Below are 20,347 nucleotides of genomic sequence, written 5' to 3' on the forward strand. Positions count from 1 at the left end.
GCTAAGAGATGACCTGAAAACAAAAAAGCACACATATAGGAAGTGGAAGGAAGGACAAGCAACAAAGGAAGAGTACAGGCAGGTAGCACAGAATTGCAGGGATGGCGTCAGGAAGGCTAAAGCTGAGAACGAGCTGAGGTTAGTAAGGGAGGTTAAAAGCAACAAAAAGGCTTTCTTCAGCTACATGCATAGTAAAAGACAAAGAAATCTATTCTTTGGTTCAGTGGTTCAACTATTAAATATGGATGGCAAAATGATAACAGATGACAAAGAAAAGGCAGAAGTGCTCAATTCCTACTTTGGCTCAGTCTTCTTCCCAAAGAGGGTCTATGACACCACTGGCAAGGGCGAAGTACAGGCTGAAGGGGCAGGATTGCAGCTTGAGATCGATAGGCATATGGTCAAGGAACACTTAATTACTTTGAATGAGTTCAAATCTCCAGGGCCAGATGAACTGCACCGTAGAGTAATAAAGGAAATGGCAGAAGAACTCTCAGAACCACTGTCTATTATCTTTGAGCAATCATGGAGGACGGGTGAAATGCCAGATGACTGGAGGAGGGCTAATGTTGTCCCTATCATCAAAAAGGGTAAAAGGAAGAACCTGGGAAATACAGACCAGTCAGTCTGACATCAATCCCTGGGAAAATTCTGGAGCAGATGATAAAGCAATCCCTCTGTAAGCACCTTGAAAACAATGCAGTGATTACTCGAAGCCAACATGGATTTGTCAAGAACAAATCCTGCCAGACAGATCTGATCTCATTTTATGATCAGGTAACCTCCCCTGTGGAATGGTGTGGACATAATATACCTCGACTTCAGCAAAGCTTTTGACCAAGTGCCCCATGATATCCTGATGAGCAAACTAGCTCAAAGTGGGCTAGATGAAACAACGATCAGGTGGATCCACAGTTGACTACAGGATCGGACTCAAATAGTGCTTATCAATGGAATCTTCTCAAAGTGAGGAGAGGTAATGAGCAGGGTACCGCAGGGCTCAGTCCTGGGCCCAGTGCTCTTCGACATTTTTATTATTGGCTTGGAGGAGGAGGTACAGGGAACGCTGATCAAATTTGCAGATGACACAAAATTGGGCGGGATAGCTACTACTTTGGAAGACAGAAACAAAATTCAAAGTGATCTTGCTAGACTGGAGCACTGGGCAGAAAACAACAGAATTAAATTTAATAGGGATAAATGCCAAGTTCTGTACCTAGGAAAAAGAAACCAAATGCACAGTTACAAGATGGGGAATACGTGGCTCAACAACACTACAAGCAACGAAGATCTTGGAACTGTTGTAGATCACAAGCTGAATATGAGCCAACATATGATGTGACTGCAAAAAAGGCAAATGCTGTTTTGGGCTGCATTAATAGAAGCATGGTTTCCAAATCCCGGGAAGTACTAGTTCCCCTCTACTCAGCACTGGGGGCAATCTACATTACAACTTTAAACTGGTTTCAAACCTGTTTTTAGTGATTACGGCTACCAAATACAGGAATTCTGGGAATTGTGGCTCTAGGAAGAGGGGCTGCTTGAGCAGGGGACAGGAGTCTCTAGCAAATAATTCTCAGTACCCTCATGAAACTGCAGGATCCCTTTAGATAAACCGGTTTCAAACCAGTTTAAAGTTGTAATGTAGATTGGCTCCTGGTTAGGCCTCAACTGAAGTAGTGTGTCCAGTTCTGGGCACCACACTTAAGAAGGATGTACACAAGCTGGAGAGGGTTCAGAGGAGGGCAACAAAGATGATCAGGGGACTGGAAACAAAGCCCTATGAAGAGAGACTGAAAGAACTGGGCATGTTTAGCCTTGAGAAGAGAAGACTGAGGGGAGATATGATAACGCTCTTCAAGTACTGGAAAGGCCATCACAGAGAAGCAGGCCAGGATCTCTTCTCGATCATCCCAGAGTGTAGGACACGGAGTAATGGGCTCAAGCTACAGGAAGCCAGATCCCAGCTGAACATCAGGAAAAGCTTCCTGCCTGTTAGAGCAATACGACAATGGAACCAATTACCTAGGGAAGTGGTGGGCTCTCCCATACTGGAGGCATTCAAGATGAGGCTGGACAGCCATCTGTCAGGGATGCTCTGACTTGGATTCCTGCATTGAGCAGGGGGTTGGACTCGATGGTCTTGTAGGCCCCTTCCAACCCTACTATTCTATGATTCTGTGATCCTGGGACAACACTCTGCGGATGTGATAGAGGCAGCATAGAAATCCTTTCTTGCGGCTGTTATCGCCATGTAGTAGACTGAAGCTACAGCTCTAACCCATGTCTGATCGTATTCGGAGCAAGATTTCCTCCACCGGCGCTCTAGCCATCTCACCTCCCACTTCAGAGCTCGCAACCATGGGGTGAACCATGGTGCAGTCTGAGCTCTGTTCAGAGGGCGAGGGCGTTTCCAAGCCACCCAGTCTAATTCCCCGGTGATTGCAGCATTCCAGCCATTCACCAGGGTCTCGACCAAGCGGCCATTTATGAGCTCCGAAGAATCCCCAAGTGCAGTCAGGAATCCATTTGGATCCATAAGATGCCTGGGGAGGACCATCTTAATGGGTCCTCCATGCCTGCGGAGGGGTTGTGGAACCAAGAAGTCCAACCCCACCAAGTGGTGATCTGACCATGACAAGCGGGGGGGGGGGGGTTGGATACACCACTGATTTCGAGATCACTCCCCACCTCCTTGGAAATAAACACAAGGTCTAACACATGACTGGCTACGTGGGTGGGCCCGGTCGGAATAGGGTGCAGCTCCCAGTAAGCCATGGTCTCCATGAAGTCCCGAGGCACCCCCACTAGGATGGCCTCCGAATGTACATTGAAGTCCCCCAGCACCAACAAGCTAGGGGACTGCACACACCCATCAGAGACCACCTCAAGCACTTTGGCCAGGGAGTCTGTTATGCCATGGGGTGGACAGGACATGAGGAGAATCCCCAGGCTGTCCTTCGGGCCCAACCTCCAGTACATGCAGTCAGCAACCCTGGTCTCCTAGAGAGGGAGTCTGGTGAGGACCAAGGACTCCTGGTAGATAACAGCCACTCCCCCTCCCTGACCCCCAGCCCTCAGCTGCTGCACTTCCAAAAGTCCAGCTGGGCAAATGGCCACAAGAGTGGGAGCCATGGCCTTGTCTAGCCAGGTCTCCGTAATTCATGCCAGGTCTGCACCCTCATCCAGGATCATGTTATGGATGAGAGAAGTTTTATGAGCAATGGACCTGGCATTACACAGCAGCAGATGAAGGCCAGAGGATGGAGTCACGGGAATCCATTTGGATCCCCAGCCATCCGTTGGCTCTGGACAGGCCCCGAACAGGGGACAGATATTATGCATCTCATATTCCCCTTACCCGGCATGGCCTGCCCCAGCACTCCACCAGCATCTGCCGCCCAACCTCGGTATTTCTGGCCACCAGAACTGCCCTCACTGCCGCCGCCAGGTGGACACATGCCTTCCTCACTTCCGCTTATCAGGTGGGCACCCCGCCCCTAAAATCACAAACAGAACCTCAAAGCCCACCACCCACCAACAATTTTCAAAACTACAACCCAGGCCCTCTGCTCCTTTGTGGCTCCCCTGAGTGGTTCACTCAAGTTAACCTTTCAGGCTCAACCGAAAGCTGCGTGTTCTTTCTAGCAGGGAGGGATGGAGCGAGTTCCCTGCAGCTCCTCCCTCTCTGGCCGATGTATAGGACTAGGCTGGCTTCCCCCTTGTGATGATCTTCCTGGGAGGCAGGAGGTGCAGCCTCCCAGTGTCCCTTGGTTCTCCAGCCAGTGGATGAGGCCAGAGTCTGTAATCCCAGGGAACTATAATTCTGCACAGGATTATAGCAGTCACTGTCAAGGGGCCATAGGATTGTTCCTTAAGTAATTTAGCAGGACCATTTTAAATCGTTCTATGATTCGGTCTTTAATTTGTGTCTTAAGCTCTAACATGTTTTTAATGCAATTTTCTTTTTTATTTCACACAGAAGTATCTTCATCAGTAGGAAAAAAACACCCCACCAATATGCTTTCATAGCACGTTACACGTTCAAACAGTATAAAACATTATCTCCCTAATCTTTCATTACAGTAATTAGTAAAAGTCTCATTCAATATTTCTAATAACAAAAAGGTGACAAAGGTCACAAACACATACAGTTAAATCCCATCATCCCCTCTTGTTAAATCCTAAGTATAATATAAATAATTCCAAGATTTGTATTTCAGGGTCACAAATGATAGGAAATCAGTGGGGGAGGGGGTTTCAATCACAAGTTAATATTTTAGTACATAACAAAAATATGTCTCTGTAAGTGGTACATTAAAACACATCAAGGTATTTTTGCCATCTCTTTCTACTTGTCTGCAACTGAACAAGGTGCTTGCAAAAGTCTTTTGTTCTGAAGCGCACAAGAGTGACTGCTATAATCCTGTGCAGAAATATTCCTAATGATTAAGACAGGAGAAAGCCATTGCATTCATTGTTTTATTAGGACAGCCTAATTAGGACAGTCAAGGGTCATGTTCAGCACTAGTTCTTGAGTTTGCCTCTTTTACAGTTGTGTAAAGTGCAAGAAATTGTATCTGGACTAGATACAGGACATGATTCTGAATGTATGGATGTCTTGTTGGGAGCAGTTTTGACCATTCTGTACAGATTTGTTACTTTGTCCAAGATGGAAGACAGGAGCAGGAAAGGGTAGCGGGGATGGGAGGGAGAGAGAGATATGCTTCAAACCTTACATTATTCTTTGTAGAAAACCCCCAAACCTTTGCCTGCTTTTCAGCAGTTGCTTTGAGTGTGACGGCACGCTTTCATTTAAATTATGTCTCAGCTGGAAGAAGATGAGTTTGTTTTATGTAGCAGTCGGAAGTTCAGAACAGTATCAGTCACTGAGTTACTAGAATGGTAAATTAAATCTGGAGAGAGTGAAGGAAGCTTGCTCAACACTACACATTGATACAGAAGCAGCAAAGAGAGGGAGAACTGAAATAGGCCCATGTGTTTATGGTCTCGATGGAAATGTACAAATCATTTCCTTCCTTTCTGTAGTTGCTGGGGTCCATCACTTTAGTCCATTTTCACCTTGCTAAGGGATTCTGAATGGGCCTCCCTCCTTTGACATCTAATTAATTTCTCACAAGCCTGTTCTTGCAGCCTGTCTGTCTGCAATTCCTCTCATCGTATCTGAGTTACTCATAATATATGTTCCTTTCTTGGTCTGTCTGTTTCCCTGAAGATGCAGCTTTCAATTTCTCTATTGGAAGCTGTCTGATATAAATCAATATGTTCTTCTACCCAACAGGAATATATCCCCAGCCTAGGTTGCTTTTTGTTTGCATTTCTGTTGAAGTATGATACGATAATAAAGAAAGCAATTAGGTCTAGCTCCCCCCCAGCCCGCACCATCCTAGTGCTCCTCCCCAAGAGTTACCAGGCGGCAATGTTTCCTTTTATGCCTTCTAACAGTTGTATAGGGTGGAAGGCATGGTGTGAATGTGAAGTGGAGCACTTTCTGAGGTGGGGCTGCTGCGCTTACATGGTTGACATAGCAATAGCGTAAGTGACCTTTTTAGCACAATGCCAATGGTGTATGCTGGCATGATGTGTTTTCTAGAATGCTAGAACTGGAACGAATCATACAGGTGACCTTGTCCTAATGTTCCCTAACCACCTTTCATATCCTGTGAACGTGCAACTTGATTCTCAGATTGTCACTTTTCCAAACTAGGAATGAGTTCTCACAGCTTGTGCTAGTAGGGTTCCTGAATGTCAGGACTTTTTACTCTAATTCTAGAATTTTAATGTTGCAGTGGGTCACTAACAACCCACTTAGTTCTTTATGTACTTGACTACTAGCTCACAAAAATGGCCACTGCCATTGGGATTTGGCGAAGCCGCTGGATGTGTTAAACATAAACTAGGGATGTATGAAAGTCACTTACCTTTTCACGGAATTGATTTGCGGTGGGGAGGGAGGCGTTCCGTCCCTCCCCCTGGAATCCTTGATGGGGGGGAGGCGATCCAGTCCTCCCCCCCGGAATCCTGCCCATCTGGCTCCGCTCCGCAGTGGCTCCATGGAGCAGCCGGCCAGGCCCGTCCACAGCCGGAGTTCCGGCCACGGATGGGCTGCTGCGGACGCAAATGGCGGCCGCCATAGCAGCCGCCATTTGCGTCCAGCCAGGCTGCCATGATAGGCTATGTAAGTATTTACGTAGCCTATCACGGCTGGGGGGGGGAAACAGCGTATGCAAATGGGGCGGCTACGGCGGCCGCCATTTGCATTCCCTATTTCTCGCCGTTTTAGCCTACGTAAATATTTACGTAGGCTATTACGGCGAAAAAAAGGGGAACACGAATAGCGTAGTGGGCGCTATTTGCGTTGCTTTTTTTCCCCACCGTAATAGTTTACGTAAATATTTACATAGGCTAAAACGGCAAAAAAAAAGGGTCGCAAATAGCGCCCACTACGCTATTTGAGTTCCCCTTTTTTTCGCCGTAATAGCCTACGTAAATATTTACGTAGACTAAAATGGCGAAAAATAGGGAACACAAATGGCGGCCACCGTAGCCGCCGCCATTTGCGTACGCCGTTTTTGTTTGTTTGTTTGTTTTGCTTGGCTTGCCATGATAGGCTAAGTAAATATTTACGTAGCCTATCAGGGCAAAGACCAGGATGCAAATGGCAGCCGCGGCAGCCAGTCAAAAGACCAGCTGCCGCTGCCGCCCAGAACATCCGCCCCAGGTAAGCCTCATCTCGGGGAGAATCCGTGGGGGGTGGGGTGGGGGGCCGGCCATTCCACCACGGATTTCGAGGGGCTGAATGCCAGTGCATTCATCCTCACTGAAATCCGTGGCGGAATTCTCTGCCATCCCTAACATAAACAGTATTTCAGACTTGCAAAGCACTGGTAATTTCCACATTGGAATTGGCCACAGGTGTATGAGTGCTGGCCAAAGGACAAAGTATACCTTGGAATACCAGTTGCTGGGGAGCAAGCAGCAGGGAAGAACTGCTGCCTTCGTGTTCTCCATGTGGGCTTCCTGGAAGCATCTGAACAGCCACTGTTGGAAACATGATGCTAAATTATATGGATCCTTGTAGAGATGTTGGGCAATTTTGTTTAGTCTGAAGTTTTAAGTAAACTGACCTAATTCACACTTCCTAGACTAATATGCAGATTGGAATACAGTTATCTTTTGGATTGCTCACTTCTGCGAATTTTGTGAGGCAGGTCTCAGCTAGGGATGTGCGAACCCACCCCATCCGGGTCCTCTGGGCGCCCGCCCAGTCCCTGCGCCCGGTCGCCAGTCCCTGGACTGCGCTCAAGGCCCTCCTGTGCTTGGCAAGCAGCCCTCACTCACCCTCGCAGCCTCATTTTATTTCTGAAAAATAAAATGGCAATCACAAAACTGTGCATATTTGCATATGCATGAAAATGTGCATTTTATGAATGCACATATTTGTATGCACGAAAATGTGCATTTTTGCAAATGTGCATATTTGCATATGTGTGAATACGGTGGCCATGGAGCTCGAGAAGGCCACCGGGGTGAGTGTGGGCCACTCGCCAAGTGCAGGCAGGAGGCAAGCAGGGGCAGGGGCTTGGTGAGCAGGGCTCAGGAGTGCGGGCAGGGGGTATTCCACTGGATTCCCAAACAGAATTGGGTTCCTGCACCTGAAGCACTGAAAATGCTGATAGCCTCCAGTTGTAAAACTCCATTGTTTTCTGAGATTTCTACTATTTCATGCCTTTCTGTGACATTCGTTTTAACTGCAACATTAGAGTGTGCATGAACAGCACATAAAAACAAAGTAGAAGTATATCTTAAGTCAAAGAACTGGAGCTAATTTGCTCAATTGAATGTAAGTGGCATAATTAACTGCCCTATTAGCCACTTTGATCATTTATATAGAAAGCCAGGATATAATTATTGGAAATAATGTTTGTATTGTCCACATATATACTGTGGATGCCAAGCCACAGTAGGCTGATCTACTGTATTTACTGTTACCATTTTTGTGTTGCTCATTTATTCCACAGCAAGAGTTTCTTAGGATTTATCATTGTACTCTTTTACAGTGAGAGGTGCAGATACACCTTGCGTGGCCATAAGGATTCAGTAAACAGCATTGAATTTCTTCCTTTCTCCAACATCATTCTCACCAGCTCTGCGGACAAGACTCTGTCTCTCTGGGATGCCCGAACAGTAAGCAGCCTTATTGCTTTGGGAACTGGGTTAATTCATGCAATTTGGACAAGCACAGATCAACCAAGTGAATGAGATCAAGGCTTGACATATAGGGAGAAACTAGGAAGAATTGTCTGAATGTAATAATGGTGACTCTTCTATGGACTCTAAAATTAGAACCAACTAGGCCTTGAGTAAACAGCACTTATAACTTACATTTTTTTCAACCTCAACACTTTGTGCTAAACCATATCATATAAATGCTTGCTTTGGCTAGCAATTAGCATTTTCAGACATTGTCTTGAAGAAATACACTTCCTGAGTGTATGTCCCAAGCCACTGCTTCTATCCAGTTGCATGAGCAGAGAAAGATTGTTTTCTGGGCTTCTTACATAATATATAATTATGCATGCTACCAATGGAAGGGAATGAGGTGGAAAAATGCATTACTACTTAGAAAACTTCACCTTCTGCTGGCACCAGCTGGAATGCTTGTGACTGTTTGGCAGTATCTGGGGCCAAGTAGGGTTTTGTTCTCTGGTGCTGAAACTGCTTGATGAAACCCTACGTGGCTATCTTTGGCAATCTTAGTGAATCTGATGATTCACACAAAGAGGATCAAGAGTGTCTCAAGAGTAAATGTAGTGGTATTTGTTATAGGCAGCATTTTGCAGTTTACAGGATATATGACAGGAAGAAAAGGTACACAGACTTCTCACTGAGATGAAAGTGGAACATTGCAGGACTAGCTTAAAAGACTGGAGTGTCTTAACATGGACTTCGTGATACTCTGGGAGCTCAAGTGTGGTCATTTATCAGCCACAGCAAGATGATTGTAGTAATCCTGCTAGAAGATCCCTTGAAATAGGGACTTTGGCCCTGTTTTGCAATTTATGCTATGTGTACTAAGAAACATAACACAAGCCTTATCCTTGAAAACATATCCAAGTTTACACTGGAAGTATTAGGATGTTTTAATTCAGGATTGACTAATCTGTCTAATTCCAGTTCATGTCACTTCCATATGTTTTTGCTCATATGTTGCTTCTTTCTTGTGGCATTAATCTGTGATTTTTTTAAAGAAAAAATTTATTTCAAAAATATGTTTTTAAATATGTATAAGTATTCCCAAGAATTGTGTTGCAATAGTTGGAGAAATACAAAATCTGTCGATAGCTAAGTTCTGATCCACATATTTGTTCAAGAGATTTGTCTAAGATCAGGTCATTTCATGTAGGAATTTGCAGAAATAGAAGTCTTCAAGTATCTTTAGTTTTAATGCAGTCACCATGGTTTTTTTCACACCACTGATGTTAATTTAGCATAGCATAGCTAGAAAGATAGTATTATCACCAGTTATTGCTACTGTAAATTGGTCAGTGTTCTTATTGTGCATCTATTTGATGGAGTGACTCTAGTCTATGAAAATGTATTCCATCATAAACCTTAGTCTTTAAGATACCACACAACTCTTCCTTATTTTTAATGCTTATTGTAGTAAGGTAAAGGTAAAGGTGTCCCCAGCCAGTCGTGTCCAACTCTAGGGTGCGGTGCTCATCCCCGTTTCTAAGCCGAAGAGCCAGCGCTGTCCGAAGACGCTTCCGTGGTCATGTGGCCGGCATGACTGAACACCAAGGTGCACGGAACGCTGTTACCTTTCCCGCCGAAGCGGTGCCTATTTATCTACTTGCAATTTCTTGCTTTCGAACTGCTAGGTTGGCAGGAGCTGGGACTGAAGACGGGAGCTCACTCCGTCACTCAGCACTCGGGTCTCGAACTGCTGACCTGTCGACCTTCCAGTCTGCAGTTCAGCGTCTTAAAGCTGTGGCCATAGTTAATGGTTGTATTTCATTTCCTGGGTCTTGGCTTGTGACAGTGGCTGATAGAAATCCATAGTTGCAACGTTCTCTTTCCAGCTAATAATGTAAAACAGAAAAGTAAATCAAATACGAGCATGGTTGTAAATGCAGCCTCATCCTTCTCAGTAGGGATGGACAGACTCACCTCCATCTGCACTCGTCAGTTGCTTGCTGAGCTGCCTCCACTGCCCACCCCTGCTCTCCGCGCTCTGTGAGCTACTGAAAAACTTGGTGAGCGGCTGACAAGCAGCTCCCCATAGCAGGCCGAGCTGCAGTTATGTGCAAAATGGCAGGGAATAGGGGGAAATGGGGGAATAGGGGAATCGCTGCTCACTTTTCAATGAAGAAGCTAAAATCTGCAATTATCCAGTACAGCTTCTGAAGGCTCCCTTTGAGAGCACCCTACCAGTGCAATTTCACCCCATTCCAGCAAACAATTGGGGAATTATAGCTCCCACCCCCTTTCTCCTGTTCTGACCACTTCTCCCTGCTGTCAGTGACAGCCTCCCATGAGCCCACGATCCTGGTTCAATGGGGAATTCTCACTTTTCCATGAAAAAACAGAACTGTGCAGTTATCCAGTACAGCACTTGGAGGGTCACCCTGAGGGCACCCCACCTGTGCAATTTCACCCCATTCCAACAAACTGTCAGGCAGTTATAACTCCCACCTCCTTTCCCCCTTTGTGCATACTTTTCAAGCTGCGAAGTTACACAAGCATCAGAGAAGCTCCAAAGTAACACTTGCATCAGAGAAGCTCCACAGTAACACTTGCATCAGAGAAGGATTGCGTGGCCCCTATACTGCGAAGTTACACAAGCATCAGAGAAGCTCCAAAGTAACACTTGCATCAGAGAAGCTCCAAAGTAACACTTGCATCAGAGAAGCTCCAAAGTAACACTTGCATCAGAGAAGCTCCACAGTAACACTTGCATCAGAGAAGCTCCACAGTAACACTTGCATCAGAGAAGCTCCAAAGTAACACTTGCATCAGAGAAGCTCCACAGTAACACTTGCATCAGAGAAGGATTGCGTGGCCCCTATACTGCGAAGTTACACAAGCATCAGAGAAGTGGCGATGTTACATAAGTATCAGAAAAGCACAAAGTTAAACGTGCATCAGAGAAGCTCCAAAGTAACACTTGCATCAGAGAAGCTCCAAAGTAACACTTGCATCAGAGAAGCTCCAAAGTAACACTTGCATCAGAGAAGCTCCACAGTAACACTTGCATCAGAGAAGGATTGCATGGCCCCTATACTGCGAAGTTACACAAGCATCAGAGAAGTGGCAATGTTACATAAGTATCAGAAAAGCACAAAGTTAAACGTGCATCAGAGAAGCTCCAAAGTAACACTTGCATCAGAGAAGCTCCAAAGTAACACTTGCATCAGAGAAGCTCCACAGTAACACTTGCATCAGAGAAGGATTGCGTGGCCCCTATACTGCGAAGTTACACAAGCATCAGAGAAGTGGCGATGTTACATAAGTATCAGAAAAGCACAAAGTTAAACATGCATCAGAGAAGCTCCAAAGTAACACTTGCATCAGAGAAGCTCCAAAGTAACACTTGCATCAGAGAAGCTCCAAAGTAACACTTGCATCAGAGAAGCTCCACAGTAACACTTGCATCAGAGAAGGATTGCGTGGCCCCTATACTGCGAAGTTACACAAGCATCAGAGAAGTGGCGATGTTACATAAGTATCAGAAAAGCACAAAGTTAAACGTGCATCAGAGAAGCTCCAAAGTAACACTTGCATCAGAGAAGCTCCAAAGTAACACTTGCATCAGAGAAGCTCCACAGTAACACTTGCATCAGAGAAGGATTGCGTGGCCCCTATACTGTGAAGTTACACAAGCATCAGAGAAGTGGCGATGTTACATAAGTATCAGAAAAGCACAAAGTTAAACGTGCATCAGAGAAGGATCGCAATTCCCTGATCATGCAGCCCCAATACAGTGAAGTTACACAAGCATCAGAGAAGCGGCAAGCAAAGATAACACGATCAGCCACTATTTCTGTAAAAGAGGTCTTATGCAGCATGGGGAACAGCCACCATTTTGCGCATAATTGCAGCTTTCTACGGGGACAGGTGGCCCTGCAACGCTTATCATCCTCTCAACAAGCCAGCAGCTCACGCGGCACTAGGGGTGTACGAAACCCACTTACCAGGCCGCTGAAGGAGTCTGCGCGGGGGAGGAGGCGATCTGTCCTTCCCCCTGGAATCCTCCCCGGCCAGCTCCGCTATGCAGCGAGTCCACAGAGCCTCCAGCCAGGCCCGTCCAGAGCCGGACTTCCATCCACTGGCCACGCAAATGGCGTCTGGCATGGCGGATGCCATTTGCGTCCCTGCCCTTGGCTGTGATAGGCTACGTAAATATTTACATAGCCTATCATGGCCAAGGGCAGGGACACAAATGGCGTCCGCTACACCGGACACCATTTGCATCCGCAACCCAGCAGTGGATGGCTGCAGACCGAAGACACCAGGTAGGGTCCATCCCGGCCGGACTTCGCAGGGTGGCGGCGGGGGGGGGGGAGCAGTCCAGTCTGCCACAGACCCCAGGGGGCTGGATTCTAAAGAATCCGGCCTCATTGGAGTCCATGGTGGATTTCTCCATCATCCCTGCACGGCACAGCGAGTGGAAGTGGCTCAGCAAGTAGGATCCGGAGGGGGGAGTTTGGGGGGGGAGTCCATTGGACTCCACCCCCTTCCTGGATGCCTGCACCATCCCTACTTCTCAGTACTCAGAGTGCTCTGCTGCAGTTTTGGTTGACATAGCCCTGGATACCATACAAGAATAGTATGGGTCATATTGGAGTTTAACACTGCATGCTTAAGGCTGATTTCTCCCATACATTGAGACCAGCGATAGACTATGTTTCAGCTGAGATATCACAACAGACATGGATTTCTCTAACCAAGGTTCAGAACCCAAACTGTTCTTTGAATTTACAAATGTGTAGCTATTTATTTTTTAAAAAATATTGATATCCTTCTTTTCCCATATAATTCCAGATGGCTTACAAAAATAATAAGCTAAAAAATGTATTTGTTTATTTATCTTATAAAAACATGTACAGTCCGGGCCAGAAATATTGGAACAAGGATAACTGTTTTGGCAGTTGGCCTCTGTACACCACCACATTGAAGTTGAAAGGAAACACACCCAGATGGGCACGAAGTCAGGACTTTCAGCTGTAGGGATGTACGAAAGTCACTTACCTGTGATGAAATTTGATTCGCGGTGGGGTAGAGGTGCTCCGTCCTTCCCCGCCAAAATTCTGACCGGGGGGGAGGTGTCCCGTCCCTCCCCCCTGAAATTCTGGCCGGGGGGAGGCGCCCCGTCCCTTCCCCCTGAAATTCTGGCCGAGGGGGAGGCACCCCGTCCCTCCTGCCGCGAATCCTGGCCGGCCGGGTCTGCAAATGGCAGCGGCCGTAGCAGCCGCCGTTTGCATCCCTGCAGTCAGCCATGATAGGCTACGTAAATGTTTACGTAGCCTATCGTGGCTGAGTAAACAAAAAACAAAAAACCGCGCATACACAAATTGCGGCGCCCATGGGCGCCGCCATTTGCGTTCCTTATTTTGGCACATCTAGTCTATGTAAATATTTACGTAGACTACAGCGAAAATAAGGGGAACGCAAATAGCGTAGCATGTATGCTATTTGCATTCCCCTTATTTTCGCCATAGTCTATGTAAATGTTTACGTAGACTAGACGTGCCAAAATAAGGAATGCAAATGGTGGCGCCCATGGGTGCCGCCATTTGCGTACACGTGGTTTTTTGTTTTACTCAGCCGTGATAGGCTACGTAAACATTTACGTAGCCTATCACGGTATTTTTAAAAAATCTAGCTGTGATAGGCTACGTAAATCTTTACGTAGCCTATCACTTTTTTTGTTTTTTGGGGTTTTTTACTGGAAATGGCAGTGGCGGCAGCTGGTCGGAAGACCGGCCACCGCCACCGCCAAACCACCGCCAGAGCCGCTGCCTCCAGGAAGATTTGCCCAAGGTAAGTCCTGTCCCGGGGGGGGGGGGCAGGTGGGCAGACCATTTCGCCATCGATTTTGGGGGGCCGAATGCACTGGCATTCAGCCTCCCCGAGATTCATGGCGAAATTCTCTGACATCCCTACTGGCTATATATGTCCCTGACGGACCAAAGCCGATTTCATGAAAATCCACATTAACCATGAAAGCGCTTCACATTCTGTTGCCATCTAGATCTGGTCTGGGAGGGAGGAAGAAAAAAGCATATTCAGGCACTAGATTCTTAGTTGTAAAGTTTAGTAGGTCATGGGTACAATGGAAGAGCTGCTGCTGCTTCTCCCTCTGATGGCCTCAGCAGCGACAGTCAGACATGGGCTGGATCTACACTTACCGCCTTTTTTTGCTTCCAGAGAGGTTTCACCGCCCGCCTTTCACACTATGCAGTACCTGCCTCGAATTGGACCCGGAATTTCCCACTTCCGTGCTCCCGCTTTCAATACCCTAATATCCCGGCATTTCCCTTTAAAGTGCTCTGACTTTCCGCCTTCGTTACCATATCCGGTCGTAGTCCCCTCCCCCACCTGTCCATATACAGCGGTGTTTGTATTTCCCTCCTGTCCAATCAGAGCTCTCGACGGCCCCATGTCGTCTTCTGGCTACTGATCGCATAACTTCCTCAGCAGCCCCCGTTTCCTCAGCAACAAGCAAAGGCTGGATGTGCACGCGCTTGTCTGATCTAAGCAGGGTTGGCCCCGGTCAGTAGTTGGATGGGAGACCACCTGGGAATCAGGCTTCCTGCACTGAACAGGGGGTTGTTGTATCCCTTCAAATGAGATTAAGTTTTACCCCCTCCTATCCCCCGCTCTGGATGTGTGTGTTTTTAATTACGGCGCTATCCTCGCAGACATTTTTTTTTTTAACTTGGAAATGGCGGCAGTGGCAGCCGGTTGGAAGACCCGCCACCGCCGCACCGCCGCTGCCGCTGCCGGGGAGATTCTCCCAAGGTAAGTCCCGTCCCGGGGGGGGGGGAAACCGTTTCACCACCGATTTCGGGGGGCCGAATGCACTGGCATTCGGCCTCCCCGAGATTCGTGGCGAAATTCTCTGACATCCCTATAATCAGCTGTAATTCAAGGGGCTGGACAAAAGTGGGGCACTAACCATTCAGGAAGTACAGCCAGTGGCATACATACACCCCCATCGTTGGTGGCTCATAAGTAATGGAACAAACCAACATCAGTTCAAACTTAAGGATTGCCTTTAATACCTGGATGAAAATCCTTTGCAGTCAATGACTGCCTGAAGTCTGGAACCCATGGACATGACTAAATGCTGAGTTTCCCCCCTCAAGATGCTTTGCCAGGCCTTTACTGCAGCTGCCTTCAGCTACTGCTTATTTGTGGGTCTTTCTGCCTTCAGTCTTGTCATCAGTAAGTGAAAAGCATGCTCTGTTGGTTGAGATCAGGTGACTGACTTGGCCATTGAAGAACATCCCACTTCTTTGCCTGAAGAAACTCTTGGGTAGCTTTTGCAGTATGTTTCGGGTCATTATCCATCTGCAATATGAAGCAGCGTCCTATTAGTTTGGCAGCATTCGGCTGAGTCTGAGCAGAAAGTATAGACCTATACACTTCAGAATTCATCCTGCTGCTTTTATCAGCAGTCAGGTGATCAATAAACACCAGTGACCCAGTTCCATTGGCAGCCATACATGCCCATGCCATAACAGTGCCTCCACCATGTTTGACAGATGATGTGGTATGCTTTGGATCATGAGCTGTTCCTTTCCTTCTCCATACTTTTCTCTTCCCATCATTCTGGTAAAAGTTAATCTTGGTTTCATCAGTCCAAAGAATCTTATTCCAGAACTGGGCAGGCTTTTTTAGGTGTTTGCTGGCAAAGGCTAATCTGGCCTGTCTGTTCTTGAGCATTACCAGTGGTTTGCACCTTGTTGTGAAGCCTCTGTATTTACATTCATAAAGCCATCTCTTGACTGTAGATGTTGACAATGACATGCCTACCTCCACAACAGCGTTCTTGACCTGGCTAGATGTTGAGAAAGGGTTCCTCTTCACCATGAGCAGAATTCTGCAGTCATCCACTTTAGTTGTCTTCTGTGGTCTTCCAGGCCTTTTGCTGTTACTGAGGTTGTCAGTTAATTCCTTCTTTTTCAGGATGTTCCAACTGTTCAAACTGTTGTGTTGGCCATTCCCAATGTTTTTGCTATCTCTCTGATGGGTTTATTTTGTTTCCTCAGCCTAATGATGGCCTCCTTCACTCTCATGGACACCTCTTTGGACCTCATGTTGGGAGTTCCAGTGAACAGCTACCAAATGCAAATGTAACACTCAGAACCACCTCCAAGCCTTTTATCTGCTTGATTGGTCATGGGGTACCCAGGAAACAGGCCACACCTGGCCATGCAGCTGGTTGTCAGCCATTCGTTCCATTATTTATGAGCCCCCAACGATGGGGGGGGGGTGTATGCCACTGGCTGTACTTCCTGAATGGGTTTGTTCAGTTGTTCAGTCATGTCTGACTCTTCGTGACCCCATGGACCATAGCACGCCAGGCCTTCCTGTCCTGTGCTCTCTCCCGGAGCGTGCTCAAGTCCATATTCATTGCATCAGTGATGCTATCTAGCCATCTCATCCTCTGCCGTCCCCTTCTCCTTTTGCCTTCAGTCTTTCCCAGCATCAGGGTCTTTTCCAGAGAGTTTTCTCTTCGCATTAGGTGACCAAAATATTTGAGCTTCAGCTTCAGTATCTGTCCTTCCAATGAGCACTCAATGCTGCCTCCTGAACAATGTTACGGACCTCCGTCCATAGTTCCTCAGGCACTCTGTCTATCAGGTCTAATCCCTTAAATCTATTCCTCACCTCCACTGTATATTCATAAGGGATATGATTTACGTCATACCTGAATGGTTTAGTGGTTTTCCCTACATTCTTCAATTTAAGCTGAAATTTTGCAACAAGAAGCTCATGATCTGAGCCACAGTCAGCTCCAGGTCTTGTTTTTACTGACTGTATGGAGCTTCTCCATCTTTGGCTGCAAAGGACATAATCAGTCTGATTTCATAGATCACCTCTAGCTTGGGCCCTCAAAGCAGTTTACACAGTGGAACAAATCAAAATTAAAACTAAGGCGAGGCCTTAAACTCAAAAGGAGCAGAATTAAAACCTTGCATCTTAGATTAAAGATCATTAAAAGCCAAGTGGAATAAGAATATTTTCACTATCTGCCTAAACATATCGGGGATGGGACTAGTCTTGCTTCCTTTGGGAGGGAATTCCATAACTGGGGTGCTGCCACAGAAAAGGCCCTCCCTTGCATTTCTACCAACTAAACTGTTTGCAAAATACAAGGAATAAACATCAATAGAAGTCGGTAATAAAACTATTTTAAAAACAACTGCAGTAAGAGACATAATAAAATGCAGAGTAAAAAAAGTTTTTTAAAAGGCAAATCAGAAGCAAGCAAATCCAGCCTCTAAAGGCAAAGGCGGAAGGAGGAAGGCAATGCTTTAGCAGAAGACTAGCTAGGAGGGCATACTTTGGACACATCCCAAGTGAATGTAGGTTTAGAACTGACAACAGGACCTCCAGAGATAAACTTAGTAAGTGGGCAGGAATATCTTGGTCCTAAACTGTTTCAAGATCATAACCAGCATTTTGAATTGCATCCAGAAAGAAATTAGGAAGCCTATCCTTTTGTTTTGGATTATTTTCAATTGCTGCAGTCTGAGAGTGTGGACAGGCTTCTTGGAGTGAGGCTGACCACATGTCTGCTTGACCCTTGCCCTTCCTAGCTAATAAAATCTGCCAGAGGTGATCTGATTGATTGATTAAATTGATATGGCCAGTCATCAACCAATATTCTCTGGGCAGCCTAAAAATCGAGACAAAGAAAATTAAGTGTTAAGAATATAAAATACAGTTCTCATAGTCAGTTCTGGTACTCAGAACAAGTTGCTGGGCTCAGAATTCTTTATTTCGAAGTGTCTTTTGCACCAAGCTCCAGTTGGTGGATATTGGGATTCTAGGGAAAAAAACAAAGTGGATCCTCCAAGCCTAAAGTCTGCCCACCCAAGCCATAGCTGCATCAACTGACTCTGCCCTCCTTGTGGCATCTAAGTCAAGATGGATGCAAACAAGTTTATCTGGGAAGGGCCTCGCAAATTGATCACAGTGTTTGAACTGAGTGGTCCTCTCCAAGGAGCAAGATAAAACAGCCCCTTGAACACACAGAAAAACTAGCTCTTTCAGCCCCCTTCCCCAATTCCTGTGGCCTGCTCCCATCAGTCCCCACTACAAAGGGGGGAACAAAGACAGCCCTGCCTTCAAGGCAGCCTTGGGGAAGTAACCCATCTACCAAAACTAGCTGCTCTAGGCAGCCTAAAGTTCCTAGTCTCTATAGTCTGGAACGTCTTCATCAGACCAGAAACTATTCACTGTTGGCTCCCTGGAAATGTCTGTGGCAAGAGGCTATACTGGGGGTTAAATGGCACAACTCACCCAGTGCTGATGTTACTGCTGCTGCTTGTCTCTCTTCTCATGATTTGGAGCAGCTTCTACTTTCATTTTCTCTTCTCTAAGTACTCAGCCTCACGCCTCATAAGTTCACTTCTGTTTTCAAGGTACAGAAGCATCTGAGAGTGGAGCAGTGGCTGTAACTACAGTTAACTAGTTCTGACATCATACCAAACCATGTTCTGCAAATCCACTTGAAAGCATGGTTTCTGATTCTGGTTTGCTCGCCTATCAGAAACTATGGTTTGTTGATAAAAGGTGACTTTGTTAATGCATTTTGGTCTTATCTGAATATTAAAAAAAATTGGGAAATGGGTTTGCAAATAATTTATGAAATGACGGGATATATAATACTAATTGCGAAGAGAAAACTCTCTGGAAAAGACCCTGATGCTGGGAAAGACTGAGGGCAAAAGAAGGGGATGGCAGAGGATGAGATGGCTAGATAGCATCACCAATGCAATGAATATGAACTTGAGCACACTCCGGGAGAGAGCGCAGCGGCAGGACAGGAAGGCCTGGCGTGCTATGGTCCATGGGGTCACGAAGAGTCGGACACGACTGAATGACTGAACAACAACAACAGCAACAATAATACTAATGGACCCATTGTGCGTTTTACTTGGCTATCTTAAAGAGTTAAATTTAACTTGTGACTTGGAGCTTGTGTTGACCTTTTAACACTTAGTAAAATACTGCTTTCTAGAAGAAGACCAAGATTCCATCTAATGAAGATTGGTTCCAGAAGGTCTGGGACATGGTTTACATGACAAAATGAAATTATGTAAGAAGTTATAAAGAACAAGGTTCTGTAAACAAGTTTATTCAGAATTGGTCATTTTTTGTAATGTATTGGAATTCTCAATTCATGGATGGTTCAAGTCCTTATGTTATGTTTGAAGTGTTATAAGTGTCTCTTTTATTTCTTTTTCTTGTTATATCTTGTGATTTGTGAAAATAAAATAGTAATAAAAAGGATACCTAAAACAAGAAAGAAATGTGTGCAGTTCTATGCATGTTTGGGCAGAGGGGGGTCCTGCATCTCCCAACATTCCCCAGCCAGCTAGCTGGGGTATGCTGGACATTGTGGGACTTTTTTCTGTCTAAACATGCATAAGATTGTGCCCTGAAGCTCTTTTTTGGGATAGGCTAGCTGGTTCAAACTGGCTGGGTCTTTTGAGATATAAGTTTAGAGTTGTTAAGAAGGTGGGTCCCGCCACTAAGTAATTTCTTGATTTGCTAGCTAGACCACTGACATAAGAAATGGAGGCTATCACATCACTGGACAAAATAATAACCAGTTACTGCTATGGGTGCAGTTTTTATTGAACTCAAATTCCCCCAAAAGTAAGAGTTTGTTCACCCCTGGTGAGCTTTCCATATAACATCTACCTGGAGGCCAAAATGCTCTCCCTCAGAAAACTGCCAAGTTGATGAATTTTTTTTTGGTCAAGTTGGCTTTTTATTTTATTCTTTCATCTAGCTGTTGCTTTTATTTTCTCTTTTTGTAGTTTGCGATTTATTTTACTGTGTTTTCAGTTTGTGATTATTGCTTGTTAGCCATATTGGACATGAATTTGGAAAGGCAGGATAAATAATGATAGTATAATAAATAATTTTCATGGGACTTAACCACAACTAAGTTTCTCTGGGTTGGAGCTTTGCTATTGCATGAAATAAAGTTTATCATATTGTCGAATGGGTTCATTAAACAAAAAGAAAGAAAAGAAGATATGGTTTGTTAGTCCAGACATCATACTAAAACTTCCTT

General features: G+C 45.7%; 1 protein-coding gene across 2 annotated transcripts in view; it reads left to right on the top strand.

Annotated features, from left to right (window-relative positions):
* SPAG16 (sperm associated antigen 16) overlaps nucleotides 1-20,347 on the top strand; it is a 775,737-nt gene that overhangs the window by 490,518 nt on the left and 264,872 nt on the right. For both annotated transcript variants that reach the window (XM_084819345.1, XM_084819334.1), the window contains exon 13: nucleotides 8,082-8,208. In XM_084819345.1, the coding sequence (XP_084675471.1) occupies nucleotides 8,082-8,208 (127 nt within the window). The remainder of the gene's footprint in view (nucleotides 1-8,081; nucleotides 8,209-20,347) is intronic.

The sequence above is a fragment of the Heloderma suspectum genome, chromosome 1 (assembly GCF_057233095.1).
Source record: "Heloderma suspectum isolate Gila_16-S chromosome 1, 16-S_ref, whole genome shotgun sequence".
NCBI classification, from domain to species: domain Eukaryota; kingdom Metazoa; phylum Chordata; class Lepidosauria; order Squamata; family Helodermatidae; genus Heloderma; species Heloderma suspectum.